Source organism: Camelina sativa, chromosome 8, assembly GCF_030686135.1.
Source record: "Camelina sativa cultivar CO46 ecotype springtype chromosome 8, ASM3068613v1".
NCBI lineage: Eukaryota > Viridiplantae > Streptophyta > Magnoliopsida > Brassicales > Brassicaceae > Camelina > Camelina sativa.
Window position 1 is genome coordinate 24,876,745 of NC_141887.1, and position 18,450 is coordinate 24,895,194.

The window sequence follows — 18,450 nt, forward strand, 5'->3', positions numbered from 1 at the left end:
CTTAGCTTCTCTGAGGTTAGGTTTGTACTTTGTACAGCGACCGAGTCTTATGACCTAAACAAAGAAGTTGATGGTGATTATTAATTAATAAGGATCATTGTTTTCATTATCTGAAGAAACTGATACAAAAGAGAGTATGATTGTTAGTGATTAAATGATTATAGTTTTCTTACTTTATAATGTCTGTTTCATATAAAGAGGGTATAAAGTAAAGAAAATGATAGTTGATAAATAATTTTCTCGTTAGGGAAAAGAATTCTTTGTACACTTTCCTGTTTGAAAATTTTGTTTTTTCAGTTGATGAAAAAGACTAAATATCTCCTGATAAAAATTCTCACAACAATATTAATAAGTCTTGATAGGTACTGAAAAAGACAGCATTACCCAATTACACGCTACAACGTTTTAACGGCTTTCACACATATCATAACCGACACTATTATATAAATACTTGGCATTCATTTTCTTTTCTTTCTTTTGAACATCTACCAACCAATACCACAAAAAAAAAAAAAAAAAAAAAATCCAACTCTGTAGAAAAATATCTTCAACTGTTTAAACCGGAGGAAAAAAAATTAATATATCTCTGTTTTAAAAAAAAAAATAAACAAACAAACATCTCTGATTTTATTCAGTTCATTCGTTTCTGTTTGTTTTTTTTTTCTTTCTTAAAAAGTTTATCTAGTTTTGTCTCTATTTTGATTTTTAGAATGACAAGTTGCAAACCAATAATTGATTGTGAGAAACTTTGTATTGGAATGTTTGATGGAAAAAGTCTTTTAAGTTTGGTTTTGCTTAAGCTTCATCGGTTTAAACAAATTAAAATCTCATAAACCAAAACAAAATTTGTTTCCGAGTCGGTTCAGTTCAAAATCGATCACAACAGTTGATTCGCATTGAATACTTTGTACACGTATCTCTTTGTTTTGGACCAAGTATACGTCAATACGTATCTCTTAAATTATCATCTGTATACTCTATAAAAAGATAGCACGTCACGTCTGTCCTTTTCAATTCATCTATTATTGTTGTTCTTCTTTTACTTGTTGGCAACAACAACAAAAAAAAAAAACGAAAACTTAGTTGTTCTATTTCGGAGGCTTTTGGTACTACTGGATAATTAATGACTATAGACATATGAATTAGAATGCAAGTTGATTACATATTACACACCCATGTTGTATGTTGTAAAGTTTTTCATTTCCCAAATTTTTGTTTTTATCCTTTATTATACTATAAGAGAATTTCACCTTGGATTATACGGTCAATTTGGAAGGATAGAAATAAGAAAGTTTTCTAGAGAATAGAGACATAACCAATTGAAATTATTAATCAGGCCGTTAATGATAAATTTTTGTGGGAGGAGACTAAGTCCTTATCAGAGAGATATTTGGTTACTGAGCCATCTTTGGAGGTCATGGCTCCCTCTCCCTCATGTCAAGTGGATGGATCCTGGAAGAATTCTGATCCATTTATGGGTCTGGGCTGGTGGTACTGTAATAGTGAGGATATGATGTTACTTTTAGGAGCACGGAGTCTCAGACGAAACCCTACACCGTTACACTCAGAATTACAAGCATTGATTTGGACTATGGAGTCTTTTCTGGGGGCAGGTGTTGACTGTTCTAGTTTTGAGATGGATTGTGCAGAGTTAGACGCAATGGTGCAGTCCCCTCATGATTGGCCTGCTTTTTCGAATTTGTTGGACGACTTCACATTGCTCCGATCGTTCTTTCCTTCCTTCACTCTTTCCAGAATTCCGTCGTGCGACAAACGTACGAGCAGATTGTCTAGCTGGATCTTCACGTTCTTTAACTTCTGAAACTTCTTTTGTAAACTTTTATTCTTTGGTTTGGCCAACTAATCTTAAAATTCTATTTTAATCAATGTTTGGTTGAAAAAAAAAAAACGAGAATTTCATAATATTTTTTTGTGTCATGGGTACAAACCTTAATATTACACGAAAAAGGGAAATGTACGTACCTTACATGTTACGTCCACTTTACGCGGATCATGCATTAAAATTAACTCGTCTAAGCTTAATTTAAGCCCTACTTGACAAAAAAAAAAAAAAAAAAAGCTTAATTTAAGCCCTTCATCTTCAACTTCAAGCTTTCTCATGCTTCTAAGAGTCAACTCTTTCTCCAATTCCTTTTTATTTTTTTATTTTTTTCATTTATACTACAAGAAAGCATCATTAAAAAGAAAAGAAAAAAAATCATCATGAATTACTATGAAACTTATGGTAGAAAATATTTCCTACCAATATGATTTTTGGACGAAATTTTGAATTAGTAGAAAATTGGTATATGATTGAGGGTTTGTTTATTTGTTTATTTCTTGAAGTTGAGGGTTTCTTCTTCTTCTAAATGATTTTCTGTTTGGGTTTTGACCATCAAACAACTTGTATATTGATTCACATGACGGGTTACAAACTGTGTCTGTAGATTTATGTGTTTATTACCACAATGACACTTGAGTGTATTTTGTCCTACAAAATTTCTAAGTTTGGATACTACTAAATTATTAGCGTGTGAACATAAGTTAATTTGATCTCGTTAGAAGATAAGATTGTATTTGAATTTTAGTGTGAACATAAGTCTTGATGTGTGATATCCCAATAATCCAAATATGACCAAATCTAGATAATAGCTTGTGTATTCATAGCTTTGAGCCTAAGCTAACGAATAATACATGATTCTCAAATGCAATGTGGTATTTTCTCTGTCTCTCTCTAAGTTGTCGTTCTTGTGTTTTGTGAATCGATCTACTAAATCTACAACTCTGTCTAAGTTATCGTTTTTATTACAAGTATGTTCGTCAACTCATGATCAGGACATTCATGAGTCATGGACTCAGCAAAATACCTTTTAAAAATTATATAAGAAACTTTGATTCGAGTCTTTTTCAAGAAAAAAAAAACTTTGATTCTAGTCTTTCACGAGCCATGCTGAGTAAAGAGGGATGTATTGATCCATATATCTTAAAATCAATGGTTTTTTTTTTGTTTCTTCCCTATCTAGCTATACCTCGTTTAATGTTTTAATTATTTCTATGATAGGAGCGTAAAAATATATTCAAACGAAAAAAGAAACAGATAGTTTGTAAAATTGCATACTTAAAGATTGCCGAGAGTAACAAGAATAAGAGAAAGCAAGATACAAAAATATATATCCGTTCCGTTTCAAATTAAATTTGGAAACTTCCATCTCTTTCTAAACAAAGTACAGTGACGTACATGCACTGTAAAGTCTTCGAGAGTTGTAGTATTAATGTAGAAATACTTAAACCGACAGTTAAATTTATGTATCTCGAAAACAAAAGAATGATATGAATATTTTACCATTTGACCAAAGTTAAAAAAAAAATGAACAGAATAAACTTTTAATCTAGAAAGAGATCCCCATCCCACGCCCACGCAAACACCACACAGTTTGTAAACGTGGCCGGCGACTCATTAGCATTCAATGCGTTTTTGAACTGTCTTTATTGATATCATCCCCACATTTTCCTACATTTTCAACTTTTACCCATCAATTCGTATTATGCAATTATTGGGGAAGAGGGTGCGCTCAAAAGACCATCCTATTGTTCCTTATAACCAAGATTGGAAAAATGAATATATGATTTCATGTTGGTTCTCCTTTAACTTGGAATTAGTTGTAAGTTGTGCAATATTAATTGGATCTTAACCTTTATGGACTACATTCATTTAATTAACGAATTATCTTTGGGCCAACAATTGATTTTTCCATATCTGTGCTTAATATTTGTAGGACAGTTTTTTTTTTTTTCTTTCGTTTGGTGTCAAGATAATCTAATTTGGATGTAAGTGGACCCTTTTCCCTTCTCGAATACAAGCGATCAATGAACGATGGTTACGAAAACGAAAATTCAATTTTGCTCTAACACAACTACCTATTAATGATTCAAATATCGACATACTTAAGTCGTATGATTTCTCTATCATTAGTCGTAGTTACTATCAATTACGTTCTTGTCATATAAACAACAACAAAGAGAAGTTCTTATTGACTTTCTAAGCATTTAATGAAACATTCCGACTTGGAGATATAATAGTAACCAATTCGAAATAAAAATAAGAGATAACCATTCCAAGAGAATAATACGCAATATTAAACGGATCTCTCCATCACATATATTTTATTGTTTGGTATATATAACTGTAAAAGTTGACGTATCCGTTTCGCTCAGTTAAAAAATTATGATAACATTTGAATACAAATAAGTGGAACAAGACTTGTAGTCACGTACTATATAAGTTATGACTTATTTGTGTTAATCTCCGATTTATATACACTAGCTAGCTTTGACTAATGTTATTTTTATTCAAACCAAAATAATTATACTTATAAATTATAATTAAAATTAAAATTAAACAAAAGCTTTTGACTCATTACTCATACTCTTGGTAACAAAAGTTTTGGTCTACTCAGACACGCGTATATACTTTTCAAATATACTATTCACATGTTCACTTGGTAATCTCATTTAATGTATAATCATGCAAGCTGTACGTTAACCATCAATGGCAATTTCTTGTAAATCTGCAACACGTTTATGGGTAATTTTGTCATGGTCTTGCTATATAAACACCCCCTCAATTGCTATCCAACATGAAGTGTCTAAAACCAAACAAAACAAAAAGCTTTGCTTTCTGCGAAAGCCAATCATGTCCGCTAAGATTCCAATATTCCAATCTCTTGTCTTTCTATTCTACCGGTTCATCCTCCGACGATACCGGAACCCGAAACCAAAATACCAAAATGGCCCTTCTTCTCTCCTTCAATCCGACCTATCACGCCACACATTGATCTTCAACGTAGAAGGAGCTCTTCTCAAGTCCAACTCTCTCTTCCCTTACTTCATGCTCGTAGCATTCGAGGCGGGAGGTGTAGTAAGGTCATTCATCCTTTTCATTCTCTATCCATTTATAAGCTTGATGAGCCACGAGATGGGTGTCAAAGTGATGGTAATGGTGAGCTTCTTCGGCATCAAAAAAGAAGGTTTTAGAGCGGGGAGAGCGGTTTTGCCTAAACACTTTCTAGAAGATGTCGGGCTCGAGATGTTCGAAGTGTTGAAGAGAGGAGGGAAGAGAATCGGAGTGAGTGGTGATCTTCCTCAAGTTATGATCGAAGGGTTCTTGAGAGATTACTTGGAGATTGATGTTGTGGTCGGGAGAGAAATGAAGGTCGTTGGAGGATATTACTTAGGGATCATGGAGGATAAGACCAAACATGATCTTGTCTTTGATGAGTTGGTTCGTAAAGAGAGACTAAACACCGGTCGTGTTATTGGGATCACATCCTTCAATACCTCTCTTCATCGGTATCTATTCTCTCAGTTTTGCCAGGTCAGTCTCTTTATAATTTTTTTAAATTTGCGTTTACGTTCACAGTTTTAAAATTATTTAGTAGTTGATATAAAAAGAATATTTTTGATAGTACCAAACGAGAATGTTTTAACTACTAAAAATTGAAGCTGCCAAAAATATAGATATTGATATTGATATCTAGATCATGACCTATTAAAAGTAAAAAGCGACAAAGAATTAAATAGATATGTATATTGCCGATTGGTAGTGACGGTGAGTCACAAACTTGCCAGATTGCGAAAATGAAATAATTTATAACAATATGAAAAAGGCAAACAAATTAAAAGAGAAATAACGAATCAATATCGACGACATAACCTGTGTGCATAGTTATTATTAGTCATGACATATATATATATATATATATATATATCTTGTGGATTTGAATTCCAATACCAGTAATTGAGTTTTGGTTAGGTATTTTCATTCATTGTTTTCACGTTGAACTTAACTGAATCTCTTGTCTTTTTCTCGATAACAGGAAATTTATTTCGTAAAAAGATCAGACAAGAGAAGCTGGCAAACCCTACCACGAAGCCAATACCCCAAACCATTGATTTTCCACGACGGTCGGCTCGCAATCAAACCAACACTAATGAACACACTGGTCTTGTTCATGTGGGGTCCGTTCGCAGCCGTAGCAGCAGCAGCCAGGCTCTTCGTCTCTCTTTGCATCCCTTACTCTTTCTCAATCCCAATCCTCTGCTTTTCCGGTTGCAGACTAACCGTCGCTAACGACTACATTTCATCTCAAAAACCGAACTCAAGTCAGGGCAAAGGTCGTCTCTTTGTGTGTAACCACAGGACTTTATTGGACCCTCTCTACGTTGCATTCGCGCTTAAGGAGAAAAACATCAAAACCGTAACGTATAGCTTGAGTAGAGTATCCGAGATTTTGGCACCGATCAAGACCGTTAGACTTAACCGTGATCGGGTGAGCGACGGTCAAGCGATGGAGACATTGTTGACGGAAGGAGATCTCGTGGTTTGTCCTGAAGGAACCACTTGTAGAGAACCTTACATGCTTAGATTTAGTCCTTTGTTCACCGAGGTTAGTGACGTCATCATTCCCGTGGCTGTGACGGTACACGTGACCTTCTTCTATGGTACGACGGCAAGTGGTCTCAAGGCCTTTGACCCGCTTTTCTTCCTCATGGACCCTTATCCTACCTACAACGTCGAGTTTCTCGACCCTGTCTCTAGTGCCACGTGTCAAGATCCTGATGGGAAGTCGAAGTTTGAGGTGGCCAATCATGTTCAGAGTAAGATTGGGAAGGCGTTGGATTTCGAGTGCACCAAACTCACTAGAAAGGACAAGTATTTGATCTTGGCCGGTAATAATGGAGTAGTTAAGAAAAACTAAATTTGTTTTAGGATATGAGTGAGTGAGTTTCGGTGTAAAAAGTAAACCAATCGATTATTTAATTTGTTTATATTAATAATGTCTACGTACATGTAGCTATGTATCTTTTTCTTTTCGTTTTGTTTTTATTGGTAATGTAAACATTATCTTTTATGTTTTATATCATATCCAAAATCTTTGTCAGACAATTTTGCCTTTGCCGTTCTAGTGCATATACAATTAAGAGAAACAATAATGTCCTAAAAAAAATACTATTACAAATGATTCAAAAATCATCTTATACACTATTATTTCGGACAAGTTGAAAGATGTTATTAAATTTTGTTATGTTTTGGTTGGCACATGCATCATAAATGTTTTAACGGTCGTCTAGGCCAAATAATGTAACCAAAGTTATTGTAAATCATGTATATGGCCTTTGAGGCTTTCACATATAATGGCTGGTTGGAGTATTCTTTATCATGCTGAAAGTTTATTTAATCTAATCTAATTACCTTATATTATTAATACGGCATATTCGTACTTGTCAAATAGTTTCTATACATCAAAACGTAAAGTTATTCGCTTTACATTTACTATAGGTTCTCTAGCTAGGCGGTCTAAAAACCATGTGAGCATGTGAAGTCAACTAGAGAAACCAAAAAATAAAAACTTAAGTCAATCGAAACTTGCATTATAAAAACTTAACTTACATAGTAAATTGTATAGCCTTTTTAAAGTCAATTTACACTTTTTATAGCTAGGCGGTCTAATAATCATATGTTGTATACGTATTTCATTTCCTCTCATAGAAAGAAGAAACAAATTTTTGTACAGCAGAAATCATTTGTGTTAGTCCCCATATGGTATTTGATAAGATATTTTTGTGGTGTGGGGTGGTGTGGTGTGTTGGCCGTCACTATCGCATTTTTATAGCAACTGTGTTGGAAATTGGGAAGTTTTATGAAGCTTCTTATGTGATTGGTCCAACGTATAGACACAAAGTCAAACTAACACTAATACATAATCGACACGTGTCTTCCCTCGTTTAAATGGACTGGGTCGTAATTTATGTCGATCGGCCCACTTCTTGGGTCCACCCTATTCATTTTCTGATATGATCCTTTAATTAAAGATCTCCTTAAACTAAAGGACCATTTCGCAATTTAGCGATTCTTCTCCGTTCCGTCGTGTTACTGATATTTTTTTGGTTTGGTTGTTGTTAAAGTTTAGAGATCAAAATATCTGAAGGACGATGGCTTCTTCTCTGGCGACTTCAATAAGCGGAAGCTTCAAAATTATGGTTTCATCATCTTCAACGAGGATTGGGTTTCCTGTAATCTCCGATCAAAACCAGAAAATTGGGTTTGCTGATAACAAACACAGATGCATCTCTAGAACGGCGTTTTTGCGGCGATTTGCGATAAGTGGTTCGAGCCAAGGAGAAAAGATATCGCCTTTAGCATCTGGTGTATCTTCGCCAGGTTTGTATTCGGCTCAGACTTTTGAATTGACGCCTCAAAACGTTGATTTGGTGCTCGAGGATGTTAGGCCGTTCTTGATCTCCGATGGTGGTAACGTCGACGTTGTCTCCGTTGAAGATGGTGTTGTTTCTCTTAAACTCCAAGGTTTGTTTTGTTTACTTTATTTTAATTTTTCGATTTCATATACAAAAGTTCAGATTTTGGAGTTGAAGATTGAAACTTTTCTGGAGTTTGAGTTGTTGGAATCTGTTACTGAGCAGCCTTTTTTTTTTACTTTAGATTCTCTATAGTACTCTGGATTCGAGCTTGGATTAGTGAATTACAAATTTGGTAGGATTAGTGAATTACAAATTTGGTAGGATTAGTGAATCTTTTGTAGAGAAAGGTAATAATCAACAAAGAAGGACTCACTCATGTAGCTTCTACTTTCATATCACAGATGTGTTTGTTTCCAACATGACTGAGCCATAGCCTTTTTTTGTATTTTTTTGGATTCTTGGTTTGAAATAGTAGCACTCAAAATTAGCAGCTGTCATGTGAATGTAGTGACAGTATTGATAATCAATTATGACAAAAGTTGGTATCCTTTTTACATTGTACATGTTTTTTTCGTAGTTACTAGTTTTTCTTTGTCCTTGTATTGTTCAATCGTGTTCACATGTTATGTAATTGAGCTACTGTTGATTGTGGAATTGTGTCGTATGTTTAGGAGCATGTACCAGCTGTCCAAGTTCTTCAACAACCATGACAATGGGAATAGAGAGAGTACTTAAGGAAAAGTTTGGGGATGCGTTGAAAGATATCCGACAAGTTTTTGATGAAGAAGTTAAGCAGATAACCGTTGAGGTGAGTGAGGCTTCTTTTAAGAACTTAGCCAACGTTGATATCTTCGTCTTCTGTGTTTGCCTTTGACTGGTTTTGGGTTGCAGGCAGTGAATGCTCATCTTGATATACTGAGGCCAGCGATCAAGAACTATGGCGGAAGTGTGCAAGTTTTATCAGTTGAAGGCGAGGATTGCGTTGTAAAATATGTTGGACCGGAGTCGATTGGAATGGGAATACAAGCAGCGATTAAAGAAAAGTTCAAGGACATAACTAATGTAACCTTTACAAGCTAGAAAGCATGAAGAATGCCACTATATTATGTAAAGTCATTATTGCTCTTTGTTTTAGCTAATGTCCACATTTGTAGTCGTTGTCTCCGTAACTGTCCTGAGCCATCTTGCCAGGTTGATCAAGAACGGTGTGTAGACAAAGTAGCAAGTTGTTGTCCAAGTAACCAATCCCTTCACCGGAAAACAAAACAAAACAGAGTATTCATGTATGTTTTTCTTTAAAGATGTCTGTATAAACACTTTTTACCTGGCCAAAGATCTCTATGTTTGCTTCTGGATAATACCACAGATGGAAGTATCTGTTTATATGCAGGTTATGTCAATCTGTCAGACTTAATTCTGTTGTGAAGGGATTGAATCGCTGGTTTACTTACTGCATGATGGGGATTTCAGCCAAGGGACAGGCAATTCCAAGGAGAGTGGCAATGGCGAAGCCAATCCAAGTTCTATCCAAAGAGAACCAAAGAAATTCTGCTAGGGCAAATAGAATGTAAGCTTCTATGTTGTCTGAAACGCCAGCTTTGTACATTTCAGCACTTAACTCTAAGAACAACACCAGTGCTCTGTTTCATTCACCAAAACCATATAGAGTTTTACTTCCACTGTCCTCATATACACAACTACTATACTATACAACAACAAGAATACTACGTACTTACAAGAGGGAAATTACGGTTTTGTCTAGATTACCACGTGGAGGATTTATAGAGGTTCTCTCATCCAATAGGAGTTGTAGTAAGCCTACTGTGCAGTAAAATAAGCCAAGCATGAACGGTACCTGAAAAAAAAATACATGATCAAAGACATTCAAGAATTTTCAAGTTGTGGGGTTTTGACCTTACCCAGATGTTTGTATGAAGAGGACCGATTTGGAAAGCTCCGTTTTGGTAAACCACGAGATCGACACGTGAATGGAGACCATCGAGAAGAGGACCCAAGACGAAGCCTGACCCAAAAAGCGAGAGACTTACTGGGACGATCCAAGATTTTCCGGTACCGGTTCTGCTCTGTCTCCTCTGGCTGAAGCAGAGGACTTTTCGAACCGGTGACCGGTTTAGCCCGTTGCGTTTTAGTGGTCTAATGAGAGTAGTTGAAGGAGAAGATATCGCTAAGACAGACATCTTCCAATCTTCTCATCCATACAAAAAAAAAATGGAAGGACTTGTTTGAAGAAAGGGTATAAAAATCAAACAGAATTGAACTGACTCTAACCGAAATGAAATTACTCAAACCGAAACATAACCAAAAAACTAAACCGAAATTTCAGTAAATTTGATAACTTCATAGTAAAAACTCATACAAGTTACACAACATACTGCTAAAAAAGAATAATCTCATATTGAGCTTTAACAAAATAAACCAAACTCCAAAGAAATTTGGGCTCGCCGATGATGTGCTTTTTGCATTACAAATATTGTTATTGGAGTTTGGTTTATTTTGTTAAAGCTCAATTTTCCAATAACAAGATCGTGTACACAAGGGTATAACAAAATCTCTCTCCCTTGTGACCTAACTCCAATAATTAGTTTATTTTGTTATACCTTCTTTCTCTGTACAGGAGCCTATCTTGAGATAGCTTGTCTCAGAGCCAAACTCCAATAACAAGATCGTGTACACAAGGGTCTTTGATCTTTGACAAGATTTAGGTGTTTAATGTGTATAATCGCTTGGATTGGACCAAGCTATCCAAAGCTCAATTTTCAAATGTTTGTGCGGTTATTTTGTTTTCAACTCGATTGGATTGTGAAAAATATATGCATGTGTAAAGTGTTAAACATTGCTCAAATAAATTTTTGTCTTCATTGCCACTGCAAAGAAACAAACGACAGCGTTTCAGATGAAACTTAACAACATTCACAGCAAAACGTACGACGCAAGTCCCATCAAATAAATTGTTAGGCAGTAAAAAAAAAGAAAAAAAAAGAAATATACACTATTATATAATTATATGATTTTTGTAAGGGGTAACGGTAACGGTAACAATATTTAAAATTCAATATTTAAAAATATTTAAAATTTTGAATTATTATTGGTTTAAAATTAAATAATATCTTTTGGTCAAAGAAAAAAATATATTTAAACTCAATAATCATTGTTTTCTTAAAATGTGTAAAAGATTCTAAACATCAATCTTTTAAGGACAGAGAGACTATTTGTTTGAGTTGTTTTTTTTTTTCTGATAACATTAAGATAGAAGATGTAAATTTCCTTTTTTTATTCAAAAACCCAAAAAAAAACTAACCGTACCAACACGTTGCTGATCTCTGTTCTTCTTGAGAAAGCTCTGCTTTGCTCTCTTAATAATATCTCTTAACCAATCTCTTACATCCCCGTCAAGCTCGATCGATGACCATCTGTACCAACGATGTCATTACTATAGCTCGTGTTTGATCACACGATCAAAGATTTCACCGCCACCATGATGAGATCATGGCCAGCCCAACCCAACCCAACCACAAGAATCACACAAAGCTGAGGAACAACTTGTACCGAAGAAAGCATCGGAGGAAGCATTGATCATTTTGGCGGGTCTTCTAACAAGATCAAGATCTAAGAGGTTCAATCAAGCAATCAATGGACTAATTAGAGAGATGGACAAGAAGCAAGAAGACATGGCTCAAACCACCTTTATGATGATCACAGCTCAAGGTGTTTGGTAAAGGGATAAATGTTGCTTATGCACTCTTTTTCCCTTGTCAAGTTTTGTCCCAATGTGTTTTCTTGACAAAGTTTTTAATGAGACCTAAGTAACAATTTCAAGCCTCTCTTTATCAGCCCATTACGTGGTCCAAAACCCATTCTTTGCTTTGACCAATTTTCTATCTCTTTTTGTTCAAACTTTACATTTATTGCTTTTGTAATTTCCAAGACTCTTTGCATGAGCTTGCATGTTTTTCTTCTCTCCCCTCTTCTCCTTTGTCCTCCCTCTCCTATATAATCCCCTTGTAGTTTTTTTTTTGCAAAACATCAAATTTTTTATCAAAAACTTCTCTTTTTACCTGTTTAATCTGAAGAGTGTGTAATATATTCTCAACTTGTTTATCTCTTAGTATGTCATATCTAAGTTATATTCAAGCCAATAGTCTAAGAGATTTTCACCTCTCTTGGAAGTGCAATTCATCCCCCCTGTCCAATCTGCTGCATCCACCTTCACTTTCATCTCGTTCATCTTTGATTTCGTTGCATCGCCGAAGTTCCATCCTTGTTCCTCATCATTTCATCCTTTCCAACTTCAAAACTATCAAAGTGTGTCTTGGGCATAGATCCTCGTCCATGAGTCTATCATGTGGGCTCTGATACCACATGATAGACTCCTGGCCGTGAATCTATGCCCAAGACACACTTTGTTGGATTTGAAGTTCGAAAGGACGGAAATATGATGAACAAAAGATAGAACTTTGGTGATGCAGCGGAATTGATAGATGAATGGAGATGAAGAAGAAAGTGGATGCAGCAGATTGAAGGGGCAATGAATTGTAATTCCAAAAGAGATGAAAATCTCTTAACTAGTGGCTTGATTAAACCTTATATATGACATACGAAGAAGTAAACAAGTTGGGAAAATATTACACAAGTTGGGAAGATATTACACACTTTTCAGATCAAACAAGTAAAAAAAAGGGTTTTTGATTAAAATGTTTGATGGTTTTCAAAAAAAAACTACAAGGTCATGCAAGAGTCTTGGAAATTACAAAAGCAATAAATGTAAAGTTTGAATAAAAGAGATAAAAAATAGGTCAAAGCAAAGTAATGGGTCTTTGACCACGAAAAGGGCTGATAAAGGGAGGCTTCTAAAGTGTTATTTAGACCTCATTAAAAACTTTGTCAAGAAAACCCATTGGGACAAAACTTGACAATGAAAAAAGAATGTATAAGCAACACTTATCCCTTTACCAAACACCTTGAATTGTGATCATCATAAAGGTGATTTTGTTAAATTTGGGTTTATATTGGGCTTCTAACTAAAAACTAATTGGCAATTAGTAGATTGACCCTAACCCTTTATATATTAATGATAATCTTTTCAAACTTCAGATGTGGGACTTGGATTGCATCCCAACAGATTTGAACCATGTTTTCTTGCTCCTTGTCCAGCTCCCTAAATAGTCCATTGATTGCTTGATTGAATCTCTTAGATTTTGATTTGTTAGAGGATCTGCCGGAACAATTAATGCTTCTTCCGGTACAATCTGCTCCTCGACTATAAGTTGCTCCTCTGGTTTGTATGGTTCATGGCAGCCAAACCCAAAGTGTGTCTTGGGCATAGATCCTAGTCGAGGAGTCTATCACACTGTCTGGTTACGTCTCTCTCTTTTTTCTTGTGTTTCACGATCTCTGGTGAAGTCTCGCCGTCACCGTTCTCACTTCGTCTGTCTGCTTTTTTGTTTTTCGTTTCAGGATGGATCTTTGGGCAAATGATGGAGTATATATTCATCATCATCATCATCAAGCATCATTATCATCATCATCATGATGCACCCAAACTATGAATGCTCTTTGGATTCCTTCCTGCTCTTCTTTGCAAAGGTTCTCGCAGCTTCTTTCTCCTTCTGAATCGGCAGGTCTCTTTCAATTCCTCTCCTCTGCGGTTTTTCAATCCATTCATGTGTGTGTGTAATTCAAATGGAGCTTCTTGATCGTTTATAGTGTACGAACTTGTTCTAATTGATGGCTTCGTAGAAACTGTATGCTTCAATCATAGCTAGCTAAATACACTCTGATTTTGTTTATGTTAAGCTTTTTAGCTGGAGATTGTTTAGATTTTCCTGTCTAGAGTTGCACCTTATACATAGACTTTTTTTTTTTAAATCCATGTCTTCAGATTCTATAATGTTTGTGGATGAATGAGATTGGTTGTTGTTTTGTGGATGTGATGGAAATGTATCAACAACCGTTAGATGTATGTAGTGATTCTTTTGTGAGCACTGTGTTCTTTTCCTTTTCTTTTACTTTTTCTAGTTTGGTGGTTTCAGACTGGGACGGTGGGACCAAACGCAAAACAAGGTGGCGAGCTCTTCTTGAGCAATTACGTCACTGGTGCGATTATGTCGCGGGTAAGTGGGATTTCTGAAACTATTTTTATATAACTAATTTTTAATAAATTAATTAAAAAAACTAAGTGTTAAATTAAAATACATTGAAAACAAACCGGATTTAGCATACCGTCCTATCCTAGGGATCTGTAAGTTTGGTTATAAGTTCAATCATTTTAAATTTAACACTTAGATTTTTCAACTAATTTTTGATAATCTTAAAAAAAAATTAATATAATTTTTTATTTTGAAACTTAAGTGTTAAATTTTAAATACGTTGAAAATAAACCGGATTTAGTATTTCATCCTATTCTACGGGCCTATATAGCTCTGGGCATTCGGGATTGGGTTCGGGTTTTCAGGTTTAGACATATAGAACCGTTCGAGATTTTTATACAATTGGGTCGGGTGGGTATTATCTGTTCGGGTTCAGGTAATTGGAGTATACTCGAACTCAAATAAACCATAAAAAAGAAAAAACAATTTTTTTATTTTTTATAAATTTTAAAATATATGTATATATATAAATATTTAATGTTTCACGTTAGGACAAAAAAACTAATGTGGCAAAGGACAAAAAAACTAATATTGGCAAAATAGTTTAAGATGCATTACTCAAGATACCTACTTTGGGTCGGTTTAGATTCGAGATTCGGGTCCAGCATAATATGCCCTGGGCTAGGTCCATAAGTTCAGCATGTGTATACGTATTTTAATTTAACACTTAAAGTTTTTTCAACTAAATTTTAATAATTTCTTTTTTTTTAAAACTATTGATGATATTAAGCTAGTTACCCGCAGAGCAAAGCTATAGTTTTAGCACCCTCCCATCTAATTATCTTTGTTTCCTTTCATCTAAACGAGAGATATGCATGATTTAGCATGAATCCAACAAAGTGTAAATTGTATATTCTTCGCTTTAAGGACCACCATATGATAGCATTTGACTTAGCTGCATTGTATAGACTTAGGTGTTACTGGCCTCTCCCGCTATCACCACCCATAAGCACTGCATTTGTAATTGCTAAGGGTTGATACTAATCATATAAACCGCTTTTTACCGTTTCTGACTGTTCCAAATTGCTAGAAATCAAAAGCCTTTTCCCCGCTTTACTATTTTGTTGTAAGTGGTTTGTTTTAATAAAAAAATACTAATGGATTAGTTATATTGTCACCATCATAAAAGCATAATAATTATCTTTTTATTGTTAATGAAAGACCACCAAATTCAAAAGTCTGATAATTATTAATTTTATAAGAACATCAGTTGAGAGAGAAAGAAACGTTAAAGGATCGATCATACCTTCTTTCGATTTCAGATCCAACCTTTTTTTTCGTCTTCTTTAACCATCTCGATCTATCCATGGATTCTGAGGGAGTGTTAATATCGGTCATCCACGAGCATCTTTTGATGCCTTGGAATGATCTGAGAAGAGGTCGTTGTTGTGGACGCTTTGAAGCTCTCAGTGATGGATACTATTGCAAACGCTGCGATTTTTTCTTCCACAAGAAATGTATGAATGAGTCCTCCAAATATATGGAACATATATCTCACCCAAATCCCAGTCTTATGCTTACTGACTGCGGTTTCTGTGGAAAGACCAATAACTACCTATACTATTCTCGTAAGAGCTTATTCGTTCATTTATACTGTTTTAAGTATCCACCACCGGAGGTTATTGACATTTCCAAGACGCATCACCACAAGCTCACCCTTCTCAAGAAGCGCGTCCGCGACTTCGAATGTGCTGCTAAATGTGGGAAGATTACTGGTTATGAGTTTCCATACATATGTCATGAATGTGACTTAGCCTTCCATGTGGATTGCGTATGGCATCCGTCAGAAGTAAAACACCCTTTAGAGGTAAACCACTCTTACCACCCTTGGCACCCTCTTAAGCTCCACACAGGTCCATTACCAAACTATTCTGACGGAATTTGTCGTCTTTGCTCAAGACAGATTGATGTTGACTTGTTTTATCATTGTTCTTCGTGTAATTTCACCATATGTGTTGTGTTTTAAATCCACCACAACAGTCTCTTCTGAATTTGAAAGCTCATGACCACCAACTCACACTTCTCCCAAGACTCCGTTCTTTTACATGTAACGCTTGCGGGTTGACTGGCGATCGAAGCCCTTACATATGTGTTCAGTGTGACTTTATGATCCATCAAGGCTGTCTTGACCTTCCACGCGTCATAAACATTAATCGGCATGATCACCGCATTTCTAGAACCTCTGTTCTTGGTGTTGTGAATTCTGTATGTGGAGTTTGTCGCCAGGAGGTGGATTGGACTTGTGGAGGTTTTTCTTGTCAGAGGTGTCCTAGCTATGTCGTTCATTCTAATTGTGCTACTAGGAATGATGTGTGGAATGGGAAAGAACTTGAAGGAGTTCCTGAAGAAACAGAAGATATAGAGCCATTTGTGGTCATAGACGACAACACAATACAACATTTCAGCCACAAAGAGCATTACCTAAGACTCCACGTTAATGGTGTTATATGTGACGACAACAAGCGGTGCAGGGCATGCACCCATCCCATCTGTCTCGAATCCTTCTACGGCTGTATGGATTGTGACTTCATTCTCCACCAAAACTGCGCTGGATTTCCTCGAATGAAACGACATGTGCTACACAATGAGCGTCTTACTCTATTTACTAACGACGCTGATTACTTTCGGTGTCATGCTTGCGATAGATGGTCCAATGGTTTCAGATACTATAATTGGCTCAAGACACTCGATGTTCGGTGCGGTTCTATTTCTGAGCCATTTTTCCATCCAAGTCATTTTGGTTCTGCCTTATATTACACTTCAGCAAATGAAGAACTTTGTTGCAATGGCTGCAAAAAGAAGAGTTATCATGTGCTCAGGTGCATTGAATTAAATTGTGGATTTGCTATATGCTTCAATTGCGCCACTATGCCACAAGTGGTAAAGCATAGAACTGAGGATCATCCTCTCTCACTATGCTATGGTGAAAAGGCTAGTGGCAAATACTGGTGTGACATTTGTGAAAAAGAAACCAATTTAGAGACTTGGTTCTACACATGTAAAGATCACCAGGCTAGTTTGCATACAACTTGTGTCCTCGGAGACTTTTCGGGGCTCATGCCAAGAAGCACCATTGAATATGAGCAAAAATATTATGAGGTGGTGCTCAATAATGGTATAACTCGTCCAATTTGCAGGTGGTGTAACTTGCATTGCATTTTTCCTATCATCTTGAAGAAACGTGCAACCTATGATAAATACTATTGCTCTATGTTTTGCATGACTTTTCATTTCTATCTGAAGCACGATGTCTAGCGAGTGGGGTTTTCTTTTTTCTTGTATAATTTCTTTTACAAGTTAATTTCCATTGGTCTCCTTAATGTACTATTTATAATTTTACACGTGTACTGTCTTTTTTTTTTTTTTAAATGTGAAATTTATTGATACTAACCTCATTTACACAAGAGTAGACATGACTATACATATGTTAGAACGTATGCTTATGTCTTATGTGATCGTAGTAGAGGAGAGACAAGATGCGGTGAACTGTCCTACCTTATAGTCGACGTACAGACGTCCAACGGTTCTGTCCCTGGCTGTCACACACTGCTTTGTCAATAGCCCTTAAAATAGTGTCGATTGGTCGGTTTGAATACATTGTTGTGAATATGCTCATTTCTCTCTCGCCACAGCATGTAGATAGTAGTTTGGAGTATAATACGGAGGAGCGTCTTATCTAGTGGCGTTAACTGTGTTGTGCGGAGTGAAGCTAACGTTCTTGACTAGGCCGGGGATAGCTTACGCCGGAGAATAGGACGAGTTAAATCAGACCCGACTGTGAATGTGTACGGACAAGCGAAAAAACAGATGATCACGGGTCTCATCACGCTCACTGCAAAAGATACATGGCTGGTTCACACCCCATACTCTCATTCTCGAGCCAGTTGAGAGCCAATCTTTTACTCGCGAGCCAAACGATGGAAGAATACCGGGGGACTCTGCGGGAACAAAACCGTTTTATACCACGGCACTTTACTCCTAGAGTGTCGAATCTGATTCCAAATGCACTTTGACGAGAAGGACT

The 18,450-nt window shown here is 35.9% G+C and overlaps 3 protein-coding genes and 1 pseudogene across 4 annotated transcripts; 3 read left to right on the forward strand and 1 right to left on the reverse strand.

Annotated features, from left to right (window-relative positions):
• Positions 1-4,643: 4,643 nt before the first annotated feature.
• Positions 4,644-6,946, forward strand: LOC104707911 (putative glycerol-3-phosphate acyltransferase 3). The gene is made up of 2 exons (XM_010424367.2): positions 4,644-5,374; positions 5,877-6,946. The coding sequence occupies exons 1-2, from the start codon at positions 4,694-4,696 to the stop codon at positions 6,756-6,758; spliced, it is 1,563 nt and encodes a 520-aa protein (XP_010422669.2). The 5' UTR covers positions 4,644-4,693; the 3' UTR covers positions 6,759-6,946.
• An 871-nt stretch (positions 6,947-7,817) lies between these two features.
• On the forward strand, positions 7,818-9,592 carry LOC104707913 (nifU-like protein 1, chloroplastic). 2 transcript variants are annotated; one of them, XM_010424370.3, is made up of 4 exons: positions 7,899-8,365; positions 8,931-9,067; positions 9,151-9,366; positions 9,451-9,592. In XM_010424370.3, exons 1-3 carry the CDS (start codon positions 7,993-7,995, stop codon positions 9,337-9,339), a joined length of 699 nt encoding a protein of 232 aa, XP_010422672.1. In that variant the 5' UTR covers positions 7,899-7,992; the 3' UTR covers positions 9,340-9,366; positions 9,451-9,592. The 2 variants fall into 2 exon arrangements, with proteins under 2 accessions (XP_010422671.1, XP_010422672.1); XM_010424369.3 differs by having other exon boundaries at positions 7,818-8,365; positions 9,151-9,592.
• LOC104707912 (uncharacterized) lies at positions 9,237-10,764 on the reverse strand. Its single transcript, XM_010424368.3, has 5 exons — positions 10,179-10,764; positions 9,996-10,114; positions 9,711-9,899; positions 9,584-9,635; positions 9,237-9,507 (listed from the first exon to the last, which is right to left on the reverse strand). Exons 1-5 carry the CDS (start codon positions 10,455-10,457, stop codon positions 9,391-9,393), a joined length of 756 nt encoding a protein of 251 aa, XP_010422670.1. The 5' UTR covers positions 10,458-10,764; the 3' UTR covers positions 9,237-9,390.
• A 4,199-nt stretch (positions 10,765-14,963) lies between these two features.
• LOC104707914 (uncharacterized) lies at positions 14,964-17,821 on the forward strand (annotated as a pseudogene).
• Positions 17,822-18,450: the final 629 nt, after the last annotated feature.